This window comes from Manacus vitellinus, unplaced genomic scaffold (assembly GCF_001715985.3).
Source record: "Manacus vitellinus isolate BGI_N305 unplaced genomic scaffold, ASM171598v3 scaffold_3_pilon, whole genome shotgun sequence".
Classification (NCBI taxonomy): domain Eukaryota; kingdom Metazoa; phylum Chordata; class Aves; order Passeriformes; family Pipridae; genus Manacus; species Manacus vitellinus.
Genome location: NW_021940535.1, coordinates 35072470 through 35086162, shown reverse-complemented (window position 1 = coordinate 35086162; position 13693 = coordinate 35072470). Strand labels below are relative to the sequence as shown.

General features: G+C 41.6%; 1 protein-coding gene across 3 annotated transcripts in view; it reads left to right on the top strand.

Annotated features, from left to right (window-relative positions):
* The window catches only part of RSU1 (Ras suppressor protein 1), a 101952-nt gene extending 90029 nt beyond the window's left edge, over positions 1-11923 (top strand). For 2 of the 3 annotated variants that reach the window (XM_018075189.2, XM_018075190.2), the window contains exon 9: positions 11450-11923. In XM_018075189.2, the coding sequence (XP_017930678.1) occupies positions 11450-11552 (103 nt within the window). In that variant the 3' untranslated portion in view covers positions 11553-11923. The remainder of the gene's footprint in view (positions 1-11449) is intronic. The other variant, XR_001920957.2, reaches the window with a different exon arrangement.
* The last annotated feature ends 1770 nt before the right edge of the window (positions 11924-13693 follow it).

Sequence of the window (13693 nt, the reverse complement as noted above, 5' to 3'; positions counted from 1 at the left end):
ATAAGAAGAGCTTTATATGGATGTTGGATCAATTGGCAGTGAGTTGTCAATAAATGTCTCGTAGACACTGCAATTGACAGGCTAATGAAGTGCTTTCTCGGTGACAGAGCTGTTGGCAAATCTTTTGCCACTTTGCTTTTCTTACTACTGCATTTCTCATAAACTCGCTCTGTACCACAAACTTTGGGAATACTGGGATGATTCAGAATCACAGAATCATGAAGGTTGGAAAAGGCATTTAAGATCACTGAGTCCAACCATTAGCGCAGCACTGCCAAGTCTACCACTAAACCATGGCTCTAAGCACCACACTTACACATATTTTGAACACTTACAGGGATGATGATTCCACCGCTTACCTGGGCAGACACAGGTGGAACCACTGGTTTATTTTACATCACTCTTGAAGGCTCCCGTGGGTGCCTTTTGCAAATATCTGATGAGTAAACTAGTTCTTGTCCTTTTCAGTAAAAGTTCTGTATTCATTCCTCTAACTCATGACCATTCGTAAGCACCAACAATTTAGGATAAGTGCTGCCTACCTATAGCAAAAGGATGTTCAGCAAAACCAGATCAATATGCATAATCCCACCTTCCTTGCAAGAGAAACTATTTTGGTCAGTGCATGCATTAAGAAGTCACAGAGTGACTCATTGGCCCTTGATGAGAAAGCGTAATTTTCACTCCACTCTTCATACTCAGCCTAGATGTTGCCCATATGTTGTTTATAGTTTGGAGGTTGTGAACCGCACCTTGCCTTTTTGCTTGCATGGGTAATTGACATTAAAGGCCAAACATTGAACCCACTGAAATCAGAAGCAAAACTTGTATTGATTTTGGTGAAATCAAAATCAGGCTGACACTATATTGCCATTTCATCTTGACAGACACTGGGGGAGAAGAAAGCCTTTCAAAAGGCTCTATGTTCTTCACACTGTGGACCTTGAAAGACACTGAAAGCAACTTGGGAAGTCATGCGGATTGGATGATATCAGAACTTACTGATGTCAGTATTACTGCTGTTTCCCAACAGGATGGTCAGATTCTTGCTTTGCAAGAGAGAAGAAAGCCAGTGTAAAAATCTGCAATGGATTAGATATTTTACGAGGGATAAGGATTCACATAGTAAGTGAGACTTCTTATCTCACCCACCTCATTGAGCACTATGGAACACAAATCTAGGAAAAACACTACTGTCAACAAAACATAAGTATATCACAATTTGTTTCTGGTAGATGAAGGGAAGCCCAACCCTTTGCTCAAGGTGTTAATGGCATGAAAAAATATTATGTGATTTTCTTGTTTTAGAACCACCTCCAACTATAGGCAACTTTGTTTTGTTGCAGAACAGAGCTTTAAGAAAGAGGACAAACTAAAAAAGAAATGGTAAACATTGAAACAAATGTTAGTGTCTTGTGTTACCTCAGGAGCTGGTTCAGTTTGCTGATTGCTCAGTTTCAGTGTGGTCTGAGTAATGAAAAGCTGACTAGTGAGCCTAATTTGGGGTAATTCCCTGAGTACTCTTGAAGCATAACAAAGCCAGAAAAACTCTAATGAAAAATAATGGAAAGGTAGCTGGGGGCTTAACTTATGATCTCTGCTCATTACAGTAAGAGGCATTTTCATTGCAGTGTTGTCATAAAGATTATTGGCTGCCACATAGCGTAGGTCCCTCCTGAAAAGATTCTGGAACAGCTTTGTTGGCACAGTAAAAGCCATGGAAAAACACCAAAGATTTGCTTAAAACCCAGTAATTCTTTGCCAAATATTAAGGATGTGATGCTTTGTTCAAAACTGGCTGTAAAATGAGGTGATACCTGGCTCCCAAATCTTGATGTTTCAATATCAGGCCCCCAGATCCAGTCTTACCAGACTACAGCCCCTCAGCCTTTTTGGAAGCTGATCCTAACATCCTTTAGTCTCTCCAGTATCCAGGATTCAGTCCATCCCAGTGACCAGCTAGTCTGAGTTGAACTTTGATGATGGGTCATGCATGCATGCTGTCAGAACAGAGAGCAGTCACACAGAAGATAAGAGTTTAGGCAGGACAAAGTGAAGGTGATTTGGCACAGAGCTCAGCCAAACAAGTGTGCTGTCCTCCTCCTGCTTACACATTATTGACCTCCTTTATTTCCCCCCCGCCCCCCGATCCTCTCTCCTTTTCCCTGCACTTGTTCTCTGCCATCCTCCTTGGTCCCTCACTTCCACTCTCTTGGTCTGTCCCCATAAGAATTCATGAGTCCTGTATAATCCTTAAACATTCTTGTTCAATCCCAAGTCTCCCTCTAAGCATACCCCAGTAAATCCTATGCCCCCTTATACTGTGTGAACTCCCCAGAGCTCACACAGCCTTCTTGTTTTGAGTCATGCAATTGGGTTGTGTGGCAGGACCGGGATTTAGTCCGTCCCTTTCAAGGGTCTCAGAAGTGGCAATTCAGGGTGGTTAGTTTGGTTGAACTCCCCACCATGACAGTGTGTCCCTCATCACTGTTCAATCTTTGTGTCTGTTTTAAGGAGTCATTGGAGAGCTGGCCCTGCAGCCACTTGGGATGGCAGAAGCAGGAGAGAGATGTGAGCCAGCCCAGCAGAGCAGGGCTACTGTATAAACCTGCGTGGGGGGAATTGCGGTCCCTGAATGTTCTTCATGCTACTGCCAATGAAATTGGTCATCCTCAGTGTGCAGCAGAGCAGGCTTAGATTAACTCAGACACTTCAATTTTGCTTAAAAAAAAACCAAAAAACAAGGAAAGAAGAGTCTGTCTATCGGTATTTCCCCAGGGTCCCTTCTATACATTTTATTGGTACACTTCGTCTGGTTACTGGAAAAGAAATACATACCTGCCAGACACAGAATAACTTAAAGAAAGTTCCTTGGCTTGCAGTTAGCTATTTTTACCCTCTGTTTTCTTTTTTTTAAATGTTAATTAGATGCACAGCAAAATGCATGTAGTAAATCAATAATAAAGATTATGTAAGGGGATTTATCTGAGCAGCAAGCCCCTTAGTGTAGCATTCAGAAAGGAAAATCAGCACTGTTCTACTGAAGCCCAAAGGACTCCATGTGGACAAGAGCATTAAAATAACATAAGAATGAAGAAGACTGTGTTCAGCTGGCTCCAGGAGGCTGTCTGTGCTGCAAGCCAGTGTGTTTTCTGCACCATGTTTGCTGCCTGTCTGGGGTTAGTTTGAGATCAGGTCGGTGGCCTTGAATGTGGTCTCAACAACATGATTTGGAGAAGTGGAGCAACTGTTGATTCTACTACTAAATGCTCATGAATTACAAATACATAAATACAAGGGCTATGATGATACAGAGGACTTCAGTGAACACAACATACTTCTTTCTCACTTGAGCAGTCTTTTCCCTTCTTCGTCGTGCATTCTTCTGTGTGGCTGCCCGTGCTGGCTTCTGCCAAAGAAGCTGAGCCTGCTCGTGCAGATTCTGTGGCTCCTAATTGCTTTTTATGAATTAGGTGGAGGATGTCATTTTTCCTAGTGGTTACCTCAGCCCTCAGGGTAAACAGCTGATGCCTATGTCTGGCACTAAATTGTTTCTTCTGGTCATATATAAGTGGGAAGGCACCATTTGATTGGGGAAAACAAGGGGAGAAATATTCCTTTGCAGTCTGTGGGAAATCTCACCCTTAAGGACTTCAGGTTCTGACCTATGCAGTTCTTCCATGCCGGGGGTGGATTCAGGGACTAGTTTGCATGTGTAGACTGAACAAGTTATCAGTCCATTTGAAATGGAACATGAGAAGGGAGATCAGCCCTCACAGATGTTCTTGAAGATGCAAGTCCCAGGTGAGAAATTCTTGATAATTGAGATAGTCTCATAGGACTTTCCACGTGCAGAAACAAATTGTTCTCTCTCTGGTCATCTCAGGCTGCTGTTTCATTTTACTGGCTAGCTGGTTTTTTTTTAATCAGCATAATAGATTGTCTAGATGAGATCTTAATTCCTGTTTGTCTCTGTTTTGAAAAAAATAAGCATAATCACGCCCTCTTCTTTCAATCTCTGTGGCAGTTCCACAGAGGGCCCCCTTGTGTGTCTCTTTGGCTTTGTAGCGTGGCTGAGATTTTCAGTGCTGGGCTCCCTGGGTGTTAGATAGGCCTGACTTTCAGAAACCAGATGCTCGTGTTCCATGTGCTTTCAAAACCCTCTCTGTCAAAAGCCCCAGATCTTGTAAAGTCTTTCAGGTTGTATATGCAAAGTCATTAGCCAGCTTTGCAAATCTTAGCCTGTATATTTTCCTTTTAAAAAAATCTTTTTTTTTGCTAGGCTTCTATTAGCTTCCAGCTGTGCTTCCCTAACAAGCCTCACATTTACAGTACTTGCTTCAAAAGGCTGCTAGCCTCAGAGAATATAAGGAGAAGGCTTTCTTTTATTATTGTGTATTAATTAAAGAAATACCTAATACCTACTTGGAATTCCTTTATGGAAAAAAAAATAGTTCTCCTTAACATGCAAGATGGTGAGTTCAAAGAAGTAGGGATTAAATTAACCATTTTAAGAGCAGATGGATCTGGCAGAATTAAAATTATCTAGCAATTGGCAGCCCTATAGGAGAGCAAGTGTTTGTAAATTATAGTTACCTCAGGTGAAATCTCCTCCCACAGACACATCTCCCCTGGTCAGAGTCTGTCTCTGACAGTAACCTGTAGGGATAGAGGGTGAGAAACATGGCAGTGTCTTTCTTTTCTTGAGGTATATAGAGCAGCAAATGTAAAGGGGATAGTGGAGGGATCCAGCAGAAGGGAGCCCTGTGGGAAACAATGAAGTGGCAGTAGGAGACCCATGGAATGGGTAGGCGTATTTTGGAGGGTGCACAGTCACTGAGACTGTGAGCTCCAGAACAGTTTTGGCAGAATACTTTTTTTCGTTTATTGAGATTTGAAGTGTTTTAGGCAGAAATTCACAGTAAGTCAACTTTGGACTGTGTGACTCAGCAGAGTCTGTAACGTAAGATGGCTAACAGCTTGTGAGAGCGTGCAAAGTGGGAACAGGGAGGGAGTGGTAGCTTCGGGTGGACTTCAGCTAGCATTTTAAAATAGCTAAACATGAGTGTCTGCATGTCAACTAGCTACCCACTGTCCACTGTAGTTGGTGAAAATGTTTAACAGGGTAATGCAACTAAGCATCTCACAGCAGATACTTGTACTTATCACCCAAAAAGCTCTGTACTCCAATGGCTCCATTAGCTAGATCTCCACTGACTGGGAGACTTGGGCTTAGCTACCTAGCTCTCTACTTCTACTGAATCCTTTCCTTCTTATCTGATTTGGGCTCCGAAAAATGAAACTAGTTACAAAAAAAGCTAAGCCAAGATGGGAAGAGGTGATCAGTTCCCCTACTGAGTGCCTGTGGGCACCCGGAAAGCACTTGAGGGGATTAGGGATTTTTGGTGATGCAGAAAGGCTCTTTGAAAGCTGAAATGCAGGACATAGTGGGGATTGGGGAGAGTGATGACAGGCAAAGTCTGACAGAACTCCGGATTGTGAAGATTATTGGCGCAGGTGGAAGGAATGGAAAAATAACACCTGTTATTACACTTTGGAGTGTTTCAGGGTTGGGTTCTGTGGTGTGTGGAGATTGGGGCAATCTGAAGCCTTAGATGTACCAGAGTCAGTGGGCTATAGATGAAGGCAAACCGTTACAGACCTAAAAGTAGTGGAGCTGTTTCACAGCACATTAAGAGCTGCAGATTTAGTAGCCCAGAGGCCCTTGCAGTATAGCACGTGGCACTGCCAGCACCTGCCCCCTTCGTCCAGCCAGTGCTGCCTCCGCTGCGGAGCACGAGGAGAGAGCTGGTACAGAGACTGATGACAGGCCAAAGATGTGGCTTGTTGAAGAAACTTGGGAGAGCTTGTTCAGATGATGAATATTGCTGACACTGCTGCCATCTGCTCTCAGAGCACTTGCAAACAAGGGGCAAAAAATTAGCTGAATAAAATGAGTCACTCTTGTCTGTTCTTCCTTATTAAGAATCCTAAAACTGCAGCTTGCCATCCAAGTGTAAGGAAAACAGATATTTGTTTCATTTAGCTATGCAGTGGTCCTCTTCATTGAAATCATCTAACTTATGTCGCACGGAATAAAAACATTACTGGTAAGCTACCAAAATAATATGACACTTGCAAAGTAATTTTAACCTCCACTGTTTTCTCTCACTAGTATGTTACCGACAAATTAAACCCCAGTATCTGTCCCTTTTCTGGGAGAATATGTGGTTTGGGAAGGTGATGTGTTAGAAGCTCTCACAGGAGAAAAGGCTAGTCCCAGTCACTCAGAGGGGATACCAGAGCAGCAGTTAATTATGCAAAAACCACTAGGGTGAAAGCACCTCTCTGTAAGTGCATGTGAATTGTAACTAATGCAGGGTAGCCAGCATGTACCAGTCATGCAAGCACTTCTTTCAGCTTTGGGTTTCTAGTGATATTACCACTGATTTAGCCTTTCCTGTCTCCTGCTTCAGCAGCTGAGGCTTTTGGGACTGTCCTGTTGAGGTCACTGTAAATACCCACATTTGAAGCTTCATCTGAGCACTAAATATCTGCCTGATCCTGAGCTCCAGCTTTTGAAAAAGCACGCTGGAATGTTTCCCCTTTGTTTCCCAGATTACAGTACATAGCTGGAGGTAGCATCTCTCCAAGATTGTATTTAGCTGTGCGGTCCTTTTCATACTGCGTACTCAACCCTGTAGGTCTGTTACAGACATAAAGTGAGAGCAGTGTATTTCTTATGGCTCGATATAGAAATCCTCTTTCAAAATGCTTGAACTGAAGAAAATCAATGTGTGCATGAAACACTTTGCAGTAGCTCCCTAGTTTACACAAGTTTGCTCTTCATCTCTGGGAGCATGTAGCCCTCAGCTAGTGAGCATTTTGTTGTACAAGAGAGAAAACTTGGAGACAGTTGTGCTGGAGGTGGTTTTTGAAACTGACTCTTTTGAACTTTATGAATTTTAACTGTGGTTCAGTTTTTAAATTCAGAGATTTTGGTAACAAGACTCTATGCTTTCAAGTTACAAGGCTCCATGCCTGATTTTATGCTGTAAATTGCAATATTTTGCAATTTGTAGTTTAATTTAGAAGGATCACCTACTTTCCTAAATACTTAAGTAATGTGGCAGGCTGTGGTTATTGATTCTCTTGGAATTTATTACAAGAAAGCTGTATTCACTCTTTCCTCTTGGGAATGCCCCTCCTGAACTGTATGCTTGCTAGTGACAGCTTAGGCCCCTGATACATAACCAGAGACCTTGCCTAATATCCTTGCAACTACTTAGGGAATTTTTATTAAGTAAAAACATCATTAAAGTAGACAGAATGATGAAGTTTAATGAGCATCTTTCTCACTTGATATTGTTAGTTTTGCTGCTGCAGCAACCATAGTACTCTCATTCGTTACTTCCAGTGGGGCAGGTGGAGAATGCGGGGAGATTTTGTTTATGTTTATATCTGCATACAAAGAAAAATTTATGTTCATGAGATATATTTGCTTTGAAAAATATATACGAGGAAAGAAAGCAATTGGAAGTCTGTATCTGAGAGCTTTCAGTCTTGCATGTAATCTCCCCTTTCACTTTAACATAATGAGAAGGCTGCATGCAGTACTGTAGCTGCTAAGTCTACAAAGGCTCTGCAGTGTGTGAGCTGTGGTTATAATAACTAGCTTCTGACTGTTGCTGCAAACTGCAAACATCTCAAATATTTATTTGCACTCCAGATTTTATTCTTCAACGGAGGTTTTGGCCTGTGAGCTGCGCATAGTGTCCTTCTCAGAGCAGTACCAGCTCCGTAAACAGGTGACGTTTCAAATCTCAAGTGGGAAGGTGCTGCCCTGTGTTATCAGCACTTATCTCACAAAGCTGCCTTGAGACTATAGCCACAATCTGCCTCGGTATTCCTTGGTTTCTTTATGGAGACAATCTGCTGTGGCTAAGGGTCTAGTCATGCAAACAGTGATGTCAAGGTGCCATCTCCCAGCGCGTTACCATCCGTCAGCAGAGCAGCACAGTTGTCTGTGTGCATGTCATAAGCTGACCTCTGCTGCTGAGGACGAGGTGCAAGTGTCTCTGCCTAACACAGCTGACTTTGCATTGATGCAGAGCAGGAGCATGTACACAGTTTGGACAGCTTGGCTATGGCTACTTCTGTGGCTGCATCCTTCCAGTAGGTATTGAAATAATTAAAGGCTGTGTGTGCAAATTTCACATCTATTACAACCAAAGGGTTATAGGTTCTTGTGGAATTCAGATAGTTACTTCTCTGTGCAGATAAGCTCCATTAGTTTTTATCTCTTGCTTTTTTTCCCTGTGTTTTTTTTTCCCCCTTGGGAGCTATGGAAGTGGTGTCTGTTATTCTACCAAAAGTTCATTGAAAATTTTGAGTTCTCTTTTCCCGAGTGTAACAGAATGCAAATTCTGTCCCAGAGGCATTATCACAGTCATTATTGTATTTAAATGTTGTTGTGACACCATATGTCTCCTCATATTTGATGTATGCAAACACAAGAGAGAGACCCTGTGTGTGAAGGCTTGTATAATCCAAATACATCTGATCCTTGCTCTTTGCGTAGCAGACTCCTGTGATAGACTGTAAAGCACTCATCTTCAGTTGAGATAGCAATGTGCGCTGAAACTTCCTTGACATTTTGCCAAGAAAACCTAAGTAGATGTATTTGATTTGCTTATTTTAAACCCAGTAATTATTTTCCTGGATGAAACTTCGGTGCACATGATGATAGAAGTGGTTGGACGTGAGAATAAATAAAAAGAATGTGAAATTTTCTGTAGATGCCTTCAACTCATGTACATCTATTACTACTGGAGTATTTGCATGGGGCAAAGGGAATCACTGGAGCACCAATAGCACTGAACATTGTGAGGAGCAAATATCAAAGAAATACCAAAAATCCATCCAGGTAAATTGGGATTCTTACATGCAGTGGCCACTGGATCTCATTTCACAGTCAAAAGGCGTTGCGCACGTAGACTTCAGCAGAACTCTGAAGTTCAATCAAAATTGTCAATATTCAGTTTCTGCACTTGGAAAGCATCTGTGTAGTCAGTAGAATCCCCACCACACCCTTTTGCTTTAGGAAAAGTTCACTACCAGAGCTCTGCCAGTTCACAAACTTTGAACATTTGCACTGAGAAAGGAAGAAATGAGAGGCATAACAAATGCCAAAAGGGTCACCTGAGAGGGAAACTCACGTGAAGTTTCCAAACCAAAAAAAGGAGAGCTTAAAGCAACCTGTGCAAAAAGAGGGTATGTAATAGCTGAGAACCACTAAAGCTATTTCAGTCCTCTCTGGGTTGGCACTAACAGGACAAAGGAGCTGTGAGGCAGCAGGATGTGGAAGACAGGACAGTGACAAGGGACTTCTGTTCCCATCTGTGAAGGGTTTTTGTGCTCAAATATGGTGGACCAGTGGATTCTCTGTTAATTCAGTGCTTAAAATCCCAAATGGGGACTTTGTTATTCTATGAAAAAGAGCCAAAAAACAGCTTGAATGTTAATTTAGTATTTAGCTAACTATTGGTGTTCACAGATTTAAGTATACATTTCTGCTTCTCTGTTGCTAACTTCTTGGAGTTACAAAATTATTGCTGACAGTGGTTCAAATGCTGCATTGCATATCATTGAGAACAAGATACTGCTTGTTCCCTGACATTCTCTACCCTGGATCAGTTTCTGATGGGACAACCTCCTTGAATGTCACTTCTGTGCTCTTCTACAGTGATAGTATTTCCTAATACCAAACCATCTCCTTCCATATACTCCCTCCCTCAACTCACTTAATGCCTTCCAAAACAGGACAGTTATTTAGGATAGATGTTTGATTAGTATGCATACTGTGTACTTGGATAAAATACAGTCTTGTGCTGTTGGGGCTCTATCTCTTATGAAATAGAAGAAAAATATGACTGTTGTAGCTAACACGAGGCATGTAGTTATCACAGAGGGTCAGGGCTCTCTGCATTCATCAGGAAATGGCACCTGATCCCTTGTTGACAGTAGGTGATGACACATATAAAATTTCAGTAAGGTGAAGTAATGTCGTAGTTTACAGTTGTATTTTCCTTGAGCAAGGCTGTTTTGGCTACAGTACACCTTGACTGCAGCGTGCTTAGCAGCGTGATGTAAATCTTCAACTGCTGAGAAGGTGAAAGCTAGCACTTCCTCTCCACCCCACCCTACAAGAAGTTCTAATCCCACTCCATGGTCTAGGAACCCCAGGGTTGAAGTATCTTCCAGATATAGCAAAATAAAGCTCAAAGCAGGTGGTAGCTTTTAACGTCCTGACGTATAATTAGAATAGTAAAAAATAGAATAAAGTCACAGAATCATGAAGGTTGGAAAAGACTTCCAAGATCACATGTAATGGTGACTTGGGAAGACAAACACCATCACTCTGAATGTCGCCCCCTTCCTTCTTCCCTCAGCTTTATATGATGAACATGACCCCGTATGGTCTGGAATATCTCTTGCATCAGTTGGGGTCTGCTGTCCCAGCTTTGTCTCCTCCCAACAACTTGTGCACCCCCAGCCCGCTCGCTGGTGGGGTGGGGTGAGGAGCAGAAAAGGCCTTGGCTCTTTGCAAACACTGCTTAGCAAAAACAAAAACATCTCTATTATCAACCCTGTTTTCAGTGCAAATCCAAACCACAGCCCCATACCAGCTACTATAAAGAAAATTACCCCAACCAAAACCTGCAAAGCGCGTCTTCGAAAAGCACATTATGTCGATAAGGGAAGTTAAATTTAAGCTGTGTTTATTTTGGGTAGGTTTTTAATTTAGTTTAATCGGGATTACTCATAAATTATCTATCAATTACTATGTGATATTTAGCAAGATCCTCTCAGCCATGTAGTCTATTTAGCTTCACAGTGAATGCCAGTGTCTTAATTGTAGGATACTTTGTCAACATTTAATCAGTGGTACTTACTAATGTGGCATTGATGTGTTGGTAGCTGTCCCAGTGCTATCAATCATGTGTGAGCAGCAAAGGCTGCTGTGACACCATTGCTCTCTGTCACATTATCAAGCCCTTGGGTTTTCTGGTTAGGGATGATGCTCACTCTGCTCTAAGCAGGCACTCTATCTCTTCAGTTCAACCCAATTTTTATCATTGTCTACTTGAATACACATCCTTGCAGCCTTCCAAGCCTTAATCCCATAACTGCAGAATAAAGGTTGCTAGTTTCTTAAGGCAAAACTGATTGCTCCTTCACTGCTCCAAAGGCCTGCTTTTACTGGTGTTACTACCCTGAAAAGTCACGAAAAACCAAATGTTAATGACTGCAGCGAGATCTAATAGAAAATTCAGTGTGTTGAGACAAAATAAAGATCTTACTTTATTTTTAGTAACTAGATACATTGTTTAACGTGCTGCAGAGTAAAATCCTGTATCACAATTTTTTTTGTCTGATTTCCTTACAGTCTTTATGGCAGACACATGCAGGCAAACCCTGAACCTCCAAAGAAGAACAATGACAAGTCAAAGAAGATCAGCCGTAAGCCTCTGGCAGCCAAGAACAAATAAGTGCCTGGCTTCTGCCTCTGTTTTTATATCTTCTACATTTCTTTTGCATGTGCTTATAATATTCCCTCACATCTTCTGTTGCTTATAAGAAAGCAGAGACTAGAATTAAATGCAATTTACTATGTATACCGCTTTAGAAGGTACTGCTAGAGGGATACAAATTTATATATTCTCCTAATTATGGTCACATTTATGTAGCCATTTAATACATCACTGTCGAACATATTTTAGCTTTTCTATTTATATGTATATTAATGTCCTCTCTTCACATGTGTCACATGCTGTTAATATCAGGGGGTTTACACCTATATTATATGATACTAAATTTCATATTATATTCCAATTGATTTTAATAAAGTTTTTAATTTGTATTGTTGTTTTGGTTTTTTTCAGTAGGACTTCTGAAATAGAAAATTCCTTGAGGAACATAATGTGTCCAGTTTCCTGTAAGGTGTTAATTTCTTCTGTAGGAATGTGGTAGCATTTTATCTGATACAAGTTAGTAAAAATGCAAGGCATTTTGTTTAAAGAGGGGAAAATTTTAATCAGTTTCTTTTTTTTTTTTTAATGTTGCTGTATCTTACTCTTTTTGCCTTGAAGGTTATTTTGAAATCAAAGAGTAGGGAAGGGGAGACAGGAAAGAAAAAAAAAAAAAAATTGTCTTTGTAAAGAGCTGCCAATTGCCAGCCCCAGTTTGGGGAAAGAACTTTGTCATTGAAGAAACTGGTAATTCTGCCAATTTTTAAAGTGATTTTTTTTCTTTAGGCAGAAAACCCAAATAATGTGTTTAATCTCTGCTGAAAGTGCTTATATTGAAGAGCTATTCCAAATGGCTTTTGAAAATGCCACAGGTTCTATATTTATCTATACAAAGCTGGCACTGCAACCAAGCTCAGAAACTGCAAATTGTTCAACAGCTCAAATAGCTTCAGGTCTTACCAGTGGGAAAGGAAAACCTAAAAGCCAGTGATTTCCAAACAGTTTTAGTCTTAGGAGAACAAAAGCTAACGAGGGAACTCAAGAAGCAAGAACAGATATTCATACCTAGATCGCTCGTGTTGGGACCTTCCTGCCCTTGATTTCCAGTTCCATGAATTTCATACCCGAGCAACCCATTGAGAGTCGGCTGCTATCCGGACAGCAAGCTGGGAAGCATGCCCAGACTGCCGAGACAGGCCTGTGGTGTTCAGTGGGAGAAGAAAAGGTTTTAAATATCTTATGCTAGAAGTGATACCTTCTGCAAAAGCCATTTTGTGTCTGAAGATTCTATTATCAGCACCATCCTCTCCAGCGCATTTAGGATTACCCCAGCATTTAAGTAACATGGTTGCCTTAGTCTAGGAATAAATGTATTGACATATATTTTGCAACAGATTTTTTGAATTGGCAAGTGGGGCTAGGAAGTTGGCATCAAGCTTTAGACACATTTTAAGTGGTCTTCAGTACTTCAGAAGAATGAGGCAGTCTTGGTAGGCAGATGGAGAACAGTAAAAATGGTAGACTTGTCAGGAGCAGTCAATTCTATCTGTTGCAAGCTCTGCAGAGGATTTTCCAGACCTCTTAAGTGATTTGTCTAGGGAACAGGTCCAACTGAAACAGGCCCATGAAGGTGTTAGGTTGGTTGCATGCTAAGAATTCCCAGCAAGAACTGGCCCCCATCTGGAATGCTCACAGTTAAATCATCATCATCATCATGGCTGGGCTTCGCGAACAAAGATTTGGGAAGGGCTCTACCCATGTTTGTTACAAGCGTGTTGGTGGCTAAAAAGGCCAATACGAGACAGGCACGTCCGGTTGCAAAAGGCACAGCACAAAGACTCCTTAGGTGGTAAATTCTGCAAGGCACGATTCTTTCTGCGTTGTCTTTTCTCCTCAAGAGTGATCCTGTGTGTGTTCTCAAAAGCATCAGCAGTGTTAAAGATGGTGTTTCTCCAAACCTCCCGATTGGAGGCCAGAGTAGACCAGTGATGAAGACCAATGTGGCCAAGGCTGAGATGTTTCAGGGAGTCCTTGTATAAGTGTTCACAGAGCCATAGTGCTGTCTACTCTCTTATACAGATCTGAATCATGGGTCATCTACTGCCACTACCTGCGACTCCTAGAACGCTTCCATCAACGCTGTCTCCGCACAATCCTAAACA